General features: G+C 60.1%; 2 protein-coding genes across 2 annotated transcripts in view; both read right to left on the reverse strand.

The window, feature by feature from the left end:
- The window catches only part of VOLCADRAFT_93688 (uncharacterized protein), a gene marked incomplete at both ends in the record, with an annotated part of 10,984 nt that extends 2,819 nt beyond the window's left edge, over positions 1-8,165 (reverse strand). The window contains 11 exons of the mRNA XM_002952984.1: positions 57-179; positions 693-758; positions 1,127-1,201; positions 1,637-1,855; positions 2,267-2,457; positions 3,094-3,218; positions 3,756-3,820; positions 4,138-4,806; positions 5,005-5,751; positions 5,880-5,894; positions 6,912-8,165. Coding sequence (XP_002953030.1) covers positions 57-179; positions 693-758; positions 1,127-1,201; positions 1,637-1,855; positions 2,267-2,457; positions 3,094-3,218; positions 3,756-3,820; positions 4,138-4,806; positions 5,005-5,751; positions 5,880-5,894; positions 6,912-8,165 — 3,549 coding nt within the window. The remainder of the gene's footprint in view (positions 1-56; positions 180-692; positions 759-1,126; positions 1,202-1,636; positions 1,856-2,266; positions 2,458-3,093; positions 3,219-3,755; positions 3,821-4,137; positions 4,807-5,004; positions 5,752-5,879; positions 5,895-6,911) is intronic.
- Positions 8,166-10,969: 2,804 nt separating this feature from the next.
- Positions 10,970-11,275, reverse strand: part of VOLCADRAFT_93689 (uncharacterized protein) — a gene marked incomplete at both ends in the record, with an annotated part of 2,209 nt that continues 1,903 nt past the window's right edge. The window contains one exon of the mRNA XM_002952985.1: positions 10,970-11,121. Coding sequence (XP_002953031.1) covers positions 10,970-11,121 — 152 coding nt within the window. The remainder of the gene's footprint in view (positions 11,122-11,275) is intronic.

Here is an 11,275-nt window from a genome sequence, read left to right on the forward strand (position 1 = left end):
GAGCCCCCTACCCACCCATCCCCCCCCTCCAACCCCCCTACCTCCCCCCCTCTCACCCTGAGAGTCCCGCTCTTCACGATGACGGTGGCCACGACACCCAATCCTCGCTCCAACCGGGATTCGATCACAGAACCACTGGCGGGACCCTCGCGGGGAGCTCTCAAGTCCATAAGCTCAGCCTGGAGGTCCAGGGGGGGGGCGGTGGCGGCAGTTGGCGCTTGACGGATGGCAGTTGGGTCGCAGGTGAACGGCAACCAGGGTAATCAGAGTCATCCAAATGTACGGCAACCCCCCAACCCAAGCATACACCCCAGGTGACATGCGGTAACCCCCCATTTTCCACCCCTAACCCCCCAGGTGTATATAAACCTGGTCTGGTGGCGCCTTTGTGAATACGAAGGTTCCGGGTTCGATTCCTGGACAGACCCCCGACATTGTTCGGGAGGTCTAGGTTTACTAACGCTGCTGAAGTGTGGAGATAAGGTCTAGTTGATGGACTAAATTTCGCATACCGAGATGGTGGTGACGGCTGGCCTGTCTCTACGGATATGAGGAGGGGTCTAGGTAGCAGGACTCAAACCGCCGTCGGTTGTACGGTGGAATCAACTATCAATGTACATGTAGTCCATGACCCCCCGGCTTTGACGGACACCCGACCCCGCACTCCTGCGGCACTTGTAACTGATAACCACCTGGAGCAGTAGCGCCTCCTCCAGCTCCCTCAGGCCCTCCCCGGAGGTGGCCGAGGTGTGGACCACCTAAATCCCCGGGGGGAGAGAGGGGTTTGGGTTAGGGTTTGGGTTTGGGTTTGGGTTTAGGAGGGGGTGGCCAGGTGAGGTGTTGTGAGGTGGGTTAGGAGGTGGGGAAATCACATGAAGAAGACCATTATCCCCCAGAAAAAACAACAATCAACTAAAATAGAAAGATGTGTATGTATGTATGTATGTATGTATGTATGTATGTATGTATGTATGTATGTATGTATGTATGTATGTATGTATGTATGTATGTATGTATGTATGTATGTATGTATGTATGTATGTATGTATGTATGTATGTATGTATGTTACAGCCCTGAATGTTGACCGCCCTCGCGTCATGTGCACAGACATGCATACAGACGCACCTGCACGGTCCCGCCGAAGTCCTCGAGATCCAGTCCCTCCGCCGCCAATTGGGCCTTCACCATGTCGGGACGGGCCTTATGAAGGAAACGGGGGGAGGGGGGGCCGGGGGGGTGGGGGGTGGGGGAGGAAGGGGGGAAGGGCAGGAGGAGGAGGGGTGAAAGGTGAAAGGTGAAAGGTGCGAAATGATATAAACGTTTCGTCGCGAGGGACATAAAAGGAAAAGGAATGCAATTAGGGACGGGGGCGCTAATGAATACCTGTGAATGCGTGTGTGCGGTTTGTGTATGTGCGTTGTGTTTGTCGGCTTTGGGGGAAAGGGAGGGGGAAGAGGGGGAAAGACGAACCACGGGAGGGGAAAGGGGGGGAGAGGAAAAAAATCATTTCCCGAGTGCAAAACTTCCGACATACACACACACATACAAGTACACACATACACACACTCCCTCTCTCGACTACACTACCCAGCACTAAGTTACACGACACGACACACGTACGGCCGTACACCGTACCGTGGGTTTGTCGCACTTAGTAATGGCCACCACTACAGGACACCCCGCCGAACGCGCGTGCGCCAGGCCCTCCCGGGTCTGGGGTTTCACCCCCTCGTCCGCCGCCACCACCAACACCGCAATATCTGTTACGGCGGCCCCGCGAGCCCGCATTGCTGAGAAGGCCTCGTGCCCCGGCGTGTCGACAAACGTGATGGCGGCGGGGGAGGAAGGGGAGGACTGCGGAGGCAGGGGGCGAGGAGGAAAAAGCGGAGGCGGAGGCGGATGGTAAGGTAGATGTGGGATTGGGGTGTGTGGCGGCGGGGGGGGGGTAAGAGGTGGCGCGGGGGCTAAGAGCGGCGGCGAAGGGAAAAAGAGGAGCCCCCCACGCTCTCCAAACACACCAGAAGTCGGCGGACTCCCATTTTGTTGTAAGTGGATCTGGACCTGAATCTGAATCTGGACTTGGATCTCGACCTGGATCCGACCCCGAACCTGGATCCGCTACACACACCACGCCACATCTCGCACACGTTTCTCCCCCACTTGCCATCTCTCCCCCTCCACACACACACACGCGTACACCCCCTCACCCCTTCCCCCTCACCCCTTCCCCCGCATCCCCCCCATACCCATGCATCCCAGTCCCACCTCAGCTGCCGTACTCGTCGCCAGCCGTACTTCAAACGCGCCAATGTGCTGCGTGATTCCCCCCGCCTCCCCCGCCGCAACCGCTGTGGACCTCAGCGCATCCAGCAGGGAGGTCTTGCCGTGATCCACGTGACCCAGAATGGTCACGACGGGCTGGCGGGGTTCCATAGCGCCGGAGGAGGTGGGGGAACCTGCGGGGGGGGGTGAGTGAAGGGGGGGGAAGGAGCCGTGTGTGTTTTGGGTGTGGTGCCTCGTGCTGGGGTTTTAGGGTTTCGGGGGTATTTTGAGGGTTTGGGGATTTCTTTGTGTGTGATGTGGAACATTAAAACGGGGAGGACATTAAAACACACACACATACATACATACATACATACATACATACATACATACATACATACATACATGTATGTTGTTACAGGGTGGTCAACTTCGCCAGCGGCCCCCTTTCCCGGGGCAGTCCCTGCTCTCCCCTGCTAGAGGGGCACCCTAATCCGTCACCCCATCCGACTTCAGAATGTATTCGTTGGGTTCGGCAACTCACCACCAGCATCCAACCAAATCTAGCGGATCAACGGCGCATCAACTTAGTTCCTGGTCAGCTCGCAAGTTGATATTATCACGTCCTACACCGTCCATAAGATGGGGGGCCACCTCCCATTTCATCACTCCTCAAACACCCGAGGAGCCGGCAGGCGGATTTGAACCCGGGTCGACTGGGTCGACTGGGAGCAGAAGTCAGGCCTTAACCTCTGCCAGCCGCCACATACATACATACATAATTACATAATTACGTAATTACATACATACATACTCCCATCGGCTCTTACCGTCTCGTTTGACGATTCCCAGCTTTCCGAACTCCAGCGCCGCCAGCTCCGCACTTTCCGGAGCGACCTCCTCACGATCAGATCTCACCACCTCACCCAGCTGGTCTCGGAGGAAGGTCTCCAACCTGGGGGGGGAAGGGGGGAAGGGGGAAAGACGAACCAAACACGATTGAAGCTGCTGCCAGGGCAAGAGTGTATCAAACGTAGAACTGATTGAAAGGCGTCCGTGAAGACTGCGACCTCGGGATGACGAAGTGAAGAAGGGGGGAAAGAGGGCGTGCGTGTGTATGTTTGGGTGTGTTTGGGTGTGTTTTTATGACCTGCGTCGCCAGCGTGTGTGTATGTGTGTGCGTGCGTTTTCTGGCAAGCAATTTGGAGGCCTGAGGCGCACGGGCGGACGCACGGCAGCGTGCGTGGGTTGTGTGTATGTGCATGTCTTGTGTTCATGTCTGTCTGTCTGTCTGTCTGAATGCGTGCAGAACGGCGGGGGGAATCGCATGATGTGGCACGACGACCCATTCGGAGGCCGGGTGAATCCGGGGGAAAGAGAAGATAAGGGGATGTACGGCGAAAAAGTACGGCATAAAAGTCAGCTGCCGTACGATTTTGCGCAATGTAGCAGCCCCAACAACCTCGCACCCCCTTGTCGTACCCTGCCGTACCTCGTGGTGGTGATTCCCAGCAAGGCTGAGAGACCTCGAACCGTCACACCCTCCGGAATGAGAACCTGCCCTCGGGGGTATTTGGCGGCGGGGATCGGGGGTAAAACCGTGTGTGGGGAGGTAATGCAGGGGGGCAACAAACCCGTGGAAAGAAGGGACGCGGGAGGAATTGCGAATCCCGCGCGCGATGTGAAAAAACTTTGAAACTCGCCTTTAGGGCCTCCACGGCCCCTTTGACATCTTGGAGTTGTCATATCATAAGTGAACATATTTATTCCTTTTGTGCAGTTTGTTTCAAACAGATATTTACATATATATACCATGGCTGGTACATTTCTTTCCCGCCTTTTCGCTACCCTCTTTTTACGCTCCGAAACCACACCTGTTGAGGCTCTCCGAAGAGTATCCTCCGTCCGGAAGTCGTGGGCGGCATGAGGGGGCTGGGGCTGACAGCAGCGGCGGCGGCGGCGGATCCCCGCGGATCCAGCGCCGCCGACGTCTCGTCCGTGTACGACTCCGCGGCGGCAGCGGCGGCGGCCTGGCCGGCGTTGGCTGCTGTGCCGTACAGCGATGCCATGCTGCGAGCCCAGTCCTCTTCACCTGCAGCTGGTTCCAATACTTGCAAACGGCGATTGCGTACCCCCATGCCGCCGCCTGCTCCCGCATCCGCCGCCGCCGGCCATTGGTACGACGGTTCCCGTCGGCCGCCGCCGCCGCCGCCGCTTGTCCAAAACGGCGACGCCGACGGCTGCAGCGGTAAAACCGGATCCGAAACGCCGGGCACGCCGCCGCCAGCCGGCGTTTGAATTTGAATTTGGGAAAGCAGCTGTCGGATGGCCTCTTCCGTGCTCGACGGCGATGGCGCCACCGGCCCTGCCTCCGCCACTGCCGTAAAGACGCCCGGAGGAATCAACGGCCCGGTATCCGCCTCCGCTGCCGTCGCCTCCAGAGCTTCCGCTTCCGCTGCCGCCGCCGCCGCCGCCCGCTCTTCTTCTTTCTGCTGGCGCCGGCGCTCCAGAGACGCCCTAACATCCGCAAACCTGGCGGCAGCCTCCGCCGCCAGCGGGCTCCGGATCAGGTCTAGTAGGCTACGAGAACTGTCCGCCGCCGCCGGCGCTGCCACTCCCGTTACCTCCGCCGCCGCCGCCGCCACCGCCGCTTCAAGCTGCTGTCCCATCCCGTTCTCCGCCGCCGCTGCCGCCGCCGCCTCCACTGCTTCAGGATGCTGTTGCCGTCCGCCGGCGTCGACGGCGAGAGCTTCGACATCCACCATCGACGGCATCGCCGCTGCCGCCGGCAAGGTTGACGGAAGGTGTGGCGGCGGCGATGAAAGCGGGCCAGCTACCATCTCTGCGGTCGTACGGACTGCTGCCTCCGCCTCCGTCACCGCCACCTCCGTCGCTGCAGCGGGGGCTGCATCCAGCACAGGCAGCCGGTTCCTCAGCTCCGCCACAACGCCGCCGCCCTCCTCCGCCTCCACCGCCTTCTGCATCTCCGCCACATCGCTGCGCTCCGCATGCCGTACCGTCGTACCTTCGCGCTGCGGGCGAACCGTCCACATGGACCACAACGCCTCCATCCAGAAACCTCGTTCCGGACCCCGGCTGCTGGCGATTGCAGCCTCCGCCACCGCTGCCGCCGCCTGCGGCGGCGGCGGCGACGCTGCCGTACCGGCTACCACATCCGCTGCACCAAGCTCCGCCGTCGCCGCCGTCAACGACTGGCCCAAGAAGGAATCTGCCTGCGCCGTCGGCAACGTGGCCGCCGCCGGCGGCGACGTCGGCGGCGGTGCAACCTCTCCAATCCAAATATGCTCCTGCTGTTGCTCCTCCTGCTGCAGCTTCAGCTGCTGTGACGGCTGCCGCGCCGACGGTGACGAATGCCGTACTGCGTCCCGGATCCCCTGCTGTAGCGCAGGAAGGCTCCACGCCGACATGGCTAGTCGCAGGGCGCCCAGGCGGCCCCTCCAGGATGTCGCATGGGCGGCAGTGGCCGCCTGCGGGTGGGGGGAGGGGGACAGAGTGGTGAAATCACAATCAACAGAACTGGAGAGACGGAGGCGGAACAAGGCACGACGATGCGGTGGACGTAGCGACCTAACGGCCGCGAGCGCACAGCGCGCACCTGCCGGCTTTGCGGCTGCGCGGGGCGGTTGAAGACGAAATGCGTGTCTTTGTGGAATAATGCCCGGCGTACACTAGTGCACGGGCTAAGTACGAACGTGACCTCGCGTTTCAAGGGCGCAACATGCGCACGATCATCATGACCGAGGCACCACCCCTTGGGCGCACTAGCCAGGTTCCTCTCGGAAGTCTGGGAGACCCGGCACGTCGTTGCTCTTAGGCGCTTCATCCTGAAGCGGACGAGGGAGGACGATGATGACCTCCCCCCGTAACCGCATCAATACCAATACAACGTCCTTGGGCCCCTCCCCCCGGTTGTTTTACGGACACACCCGCACTTGTGTGCGGAACTTGAAACTTGTAACTTATAACTTATAACTTGTAACTTGTAGCCTCTAACATAGCGGAAACGATTATATAACTACGACTCATAGCAGCAAACAACAACAACAGCAGCAACAACAACGCTCGGGGGCGGCAATCGACTTCCGGCATCCAACGCAACACCCGAGACGAGATAAAGTCTGCGGGGGCCCCCGGGGGGAAATTACTGTGTGTTTGCCAGCCTGTGCACGTTCCTGCATGCAGTGGTGGTGGCTGGCGTCTTCTTCTGGCCGCCACAGCAGGGGGGTGAGGGTGGTGGCGGGGGAGAAAGCGACAGGATGGGGATCGAGTGACCATGCAAGCGCAGGTTGTTTGTTGTGGCTGGTAGTAGTTGGTTGGTTGTTGCCGGTTGACGGTTATGACAGGAACGGAATCTCACCTCCAGTGCGGCATCCCTACCCCCCAGGTAGGGTTCGTCGTCCGCGGGCGAGTGCGTGAGCGCATCGTCGCAGTAGCAGCTCGATGGCTTGGCAGTAGCAGCTGCAGCTACAGGGGCACTACTAGTAGCGGTAGCAGTAGCAGCCACATCACTCGGTACGACAGTTTCTATTGCTGTTAATGTTGTTGTTGGTGGTGATGTTGGCACGATATTGGAGGTCAGGGCCGCAGACGACCCGCCAACGGCGGCAGCGGCGGCATCAGATCGTACGGCATAGGCAGATGGCCCCGTGGCGGCGTGCGGCAGCCGTTCAGGAACCTCAATACCGACGGCTTCCGCCGTCGCGGCCGTCTCCGCCGCCGCCGCGTGCTGACGCGCCTGAATCCACAAGGGCGCTTCTGGGGACGACGCCACGACTGCCTCTGGGGCCGCCGCGGCGGCGGCAGCGGCGGCGGCGGTCGTTGCTACTGCTTCGTCTTGTCCTATCATTGCGTACGGCAGCTGTTGTTGCTGCTGTTGCTGCTGTGGGTGGTGCAATTGTTCAGGAAGCTGCTGCTGCTGCTGACGAAGCTGCGCCAGTCGAAGCCCTATTTCACGGGTCCCAGCCAAATGCACCGCCGCCGCCGTCGACGTCGACGTCGCCGCCGTTGACGTCGGCGTCGGCGTCTCCTCAGCCATCGTCTTGGGAGGGCTGACAAGGCGTTCCCGAAGAGGCGATCCCCTTCCTAGGGCTCGCAGCAGCAGCTCGGATTGTTTGCCGTACTGCTGCTGCCGATCCTGCTGTGGCAGCTGCTGCTGCTGCGGCGGCGGCTGTTGGGGTGGTCGAGCCAGGCGTGACATCGCAAGGCCCTTCAACGCACCAACGTCGCCGCCGCGCCTCGACGCCGCCAGCGCCGCCAGGCCATTACCCTTGGACGACATCGCCGCGGCGGCGGCGGCGGCCGCCGCCGCCGCCACGCTCTCCTCCACCTCCGCCGCCTGCCAATCTATACGCTGTCGCGCAGCTGACGTATTAGCATCTAGGCCGTGCCGTACGGCATGGGCGACGGCGGGAGCGAACCGCAGGGCCGTGGGGTTGGGTGACGTCAACCGTGCACCGGCAGGCGCCGCCGCTGACGAACGCGGGGCTGCCGAAGCTGCTGCGGCCGCCGAGCCATCCTCACGTGCTGTGGCGGCGGCGGCGGCGGCGGCGGTAACCGCAGCTTGTTGAAGCCGCAACCGATAGGCATGGTGTACGGCAAGGGACTTATGCGCAATACGCGATAACGTGTGCGCGCGAGACGAGTCGATCCTCAAAGCGGCACGGCCCTGCGGCGGCGGCGAGTGCGCCGCGGCGGCCTCGCCATCGGCGGCATCCGCAGCGCTGCCGCTGCCGCCAACGGCTGTTGCAGCGGCAATGTCGCTCAGCCCAGTCTGCGCGACCAACACCGAGCGCGGCGCGCCGTCGCCGCCACTGACGTCACCGGTGTCGTACACGTTCCGGAGCCGCGGCAGCTGCGCCTCGTGAGCGCCGTCGTGGGCCATTGAAGACGCCAGGGCGTTGATCAGGTCCTGAACATCAGCGTCGACGCCGGCACTGGCGCTGGTGGCGGCGGCGGCAGCGTCCAGCGTCACTACCGCCTCTGCCGCTGCCGCCGGCGCGGCGGTACGTCCGCTGCTGGCGGGCAGCCAGGCCGCCGTCGGAACCGGCGCCGGCAGCGGATCCTCCCCCAGAAGCGCCGCCAACCTATCCGCCTCCTCAGCAGGCCCGAATTCCGCTGCTTGAAGACCTTGACGGCTCTGTGCCGGATCCGTATAACAGCTGCTTTCACTGCCGCCAGCGGCGTCGCTTCCTCCCGCCAATCCGCCGCCAGTGCCGCCGCCGCCGTCGCTGCCGCCGCCTGTATCCCTGCTACCCCCCACGTAGAGGAAGCCTGCTGACTGCTGGGGGGGCCCCCTGGAGGCGCGGTGTGGCTCTGGGTAGGCAGCGGAGGCCATCGATGCGACATGGCCGGCAGGGTTGGCCCGGCAAGGAAAGGGCCCCGAGGGGGAGGCGGTAGTCCTGCGGCCCTTAGAGAGCGGATCCAGGCAGCCTAGGCGACCGACGGAACATGACGCCGCGGGGGTATTAGCATGGCGAGGGGAAGGGAGGAAGTGAAAGGCAGTCTCCTCGCCTGCTGCTGCAACCGGGCCTCCATGGCCGCAGTGGTAATGGTGGACAAGGCCCGAGGCAAGGGAGTCTATATGGATGGGGGATGGTTGCGTGGGTGCAATGGGTGAAGTGGGCCAGTGTGTTTGGGCAGCTGTGCTGCCTTTCCGCGAGGTGATGTGCTGTACAGCGGCCGGCATCACGTCGGTGTTGAGAGTGTTCGGAGCTCCCCGGTGAAAAGCAGCTGGACAGGGCTTCGTGCTTGATACATCTGTACAGTTTTGATAGCTCGTAACTATGGGCTCGTTGCTGCTTTGCAGCAGTTCCGGTGTTGTTACGCCATCGGCGCCGCCAGCTGCCGCGCGAGCTGGAGTGGATAGTACGTCTGTGACTGAGAAAGCAGGCCCCCGAAGGCTGCCCGAGCAGCCGCGGTGGAGGAGTGGCCCCCTCATCGGTGCTTGATTAACAACAATCTAAACTGAACGGGACACGAAAGCATCGGAGAATAACATTTTTCTTTTAAAAATCAAAGCAAAGCGTGTAATGTGCTAATAGAATGATCCACAAAATGGTTTCTATCGTGGCGGCATTGAGGTACAAACATAGTCATGACGCTCCTACGGTTTGCTACATGGTGGTTATCATTAAATGGTTTTTACGGGAAAGGATTATAACACTTCAGACGATGCAGACTGGCGTACGCTGGTGAAGAAATTGCATACCTTCTAGCTGTCTGACGATTGAGGATAACTTTTGTCGCTAATACTACAAGTGTTAAATAGGTATAAATCTATTAAACGCAAGCGTTGAAGCATCAGGCTACGTCGGGAGCTCTTCCAAAATGCCATTTTTAGGCTCGGAAAACAGGCGACAACATGTTGGTGAGTATCCTTGACTCTTTTAAAAGCACCAGTAATTATAGAGCGCTACCCGTCATGAGGTGGGTAGACACAAAAGCTCATACATCCGAACCTCCACCACACAAGCTCATCTCCTGCACTTCCCCTGTATGCGAACATATTCACTTTTACTCTTACAGCTACAGTTGCCAGATCTTGCGATCATTCGCCGCTCCGCCCTTTCTCCGTTCTCTGCTACACCCGCTCCCAACCCGCAAACAGGGCTTTCCTAGCCTAAACCACCAAGCGTTTGTCGTAGCTAGGGTTGCCTCTGACTGTTCCACAGGCGCGTTGACTTTGGCGCCTCCTCTCACAATATTCCTTAGCCTGTCTTACCCTATCCATGTTGGGGCCTCTAGGCACAGCGACTGATCCCTCCTTCGACACAGGCTACATGCCATGCGTCGTGTACATAATTTTCACATCAAACCTTTATCACCATCCGCCTAACCTCTTTCCCAAAAGCAGGTACAACGATTCGACATCCCCTCCTGACCCTCTCCCCTCACGCCAGCTACCAGCTACCAGCACTGCAGCCACTCTCCACCTTTCCCTTTCCTCTACCCCCCTAACAACTTCTGCAAATGCATTTCTCTGGCTGTACAACCACCAAATAACCACTACACAACGACCGTACGACCAATATCCTCCATATCCCCAAGGCCTCGATTAACCGCCTCGATTAATATCCCCCCACTCTCTGCTCCCCACCGCACCCCCCTACCACCTGCCGTACTCCTGCCGTATTCCTCTTATGCCGTACGCAGGCCTTGAAAAATATAAAATCGTCCACCATGATTTCAACCACTTCACCCTCGGCCCAGCGAAAGGCAAATCCGCGGCCAATAAAATGGCCTTCACGCTCGTTGAGCCGGAACAGATCCAACCCTCCTTCAATGTGCTGTATGTTCGTACTCAGCGGCCGGCGATACTTAGGACGCGGCTTGTACAGGCAAGTAGACGTTTTGCAGCTCCTTACGTCCTTCCAGTTCATCAACCGCCTTGCCCGACGTAAAGATAAACCCGTGCAATGTTCAAAACCTTTTAATTCCCCTACACCGCACCATTCGGTGGAAGTTGGAAAATCCAAATTTTGATTTTTTTTTCGCGAGGTACTCGCTTTCAAGGTTTTGTTTTCGAGTTCGTTTGGTCGACGCCGGATAAAAGGTTACACACATGCATGCACACACACACACACACACACACACACACACGCGATCGCTCCAATCTCCTTTCCCCCTCCCCTGCAAAGGCATTTCTCGACACGTGGGCGGAGGCGGTGGAGCTTGTGCGGCCTGTGTTCAGATTCGGCATCCCCGAGTCGTCCTTGCGGGACAAATGCAAGTACTGGCGGTGAGACGGTGGTGGTGGTGGTGGTGGTTGCTGCTGCCGGTTGTGGGAAGTTGTAGTAGCAGTGGAGAACGACCTTGGTAGCTGGGCTGTGTCTGGCTGGCTTGGACAGGGGGCAGGGCGGGGTAGGGCAGGGGGGAGGGCAGGGGGGAGGGCAGGGGGGAGGGCAGGGGAGGGCAGGGGAGGGCAGGGGAGGGCAGGGGGGAGGGCAGGGGAGGGCAGGGGAGGGCAGGGGAGGGCAGGGGGGAGGGCAGGGC

Source organism: Volvox carteri (genome assembly GCF_000143455.1).
Source record: "Volvox carteri f. nagariensis unplaced genomic scaffold VOLCAscaffold_33, whole genome shotgun sequence".
Classification (NCBI taxonomy): domain Eukaryota; kingdom Viridiplantae; phylum Chlorophyta; class Chlorophyceae; order Chlamydomonadales; family Volvocaceae; genus Volvox; species Volvox carteri.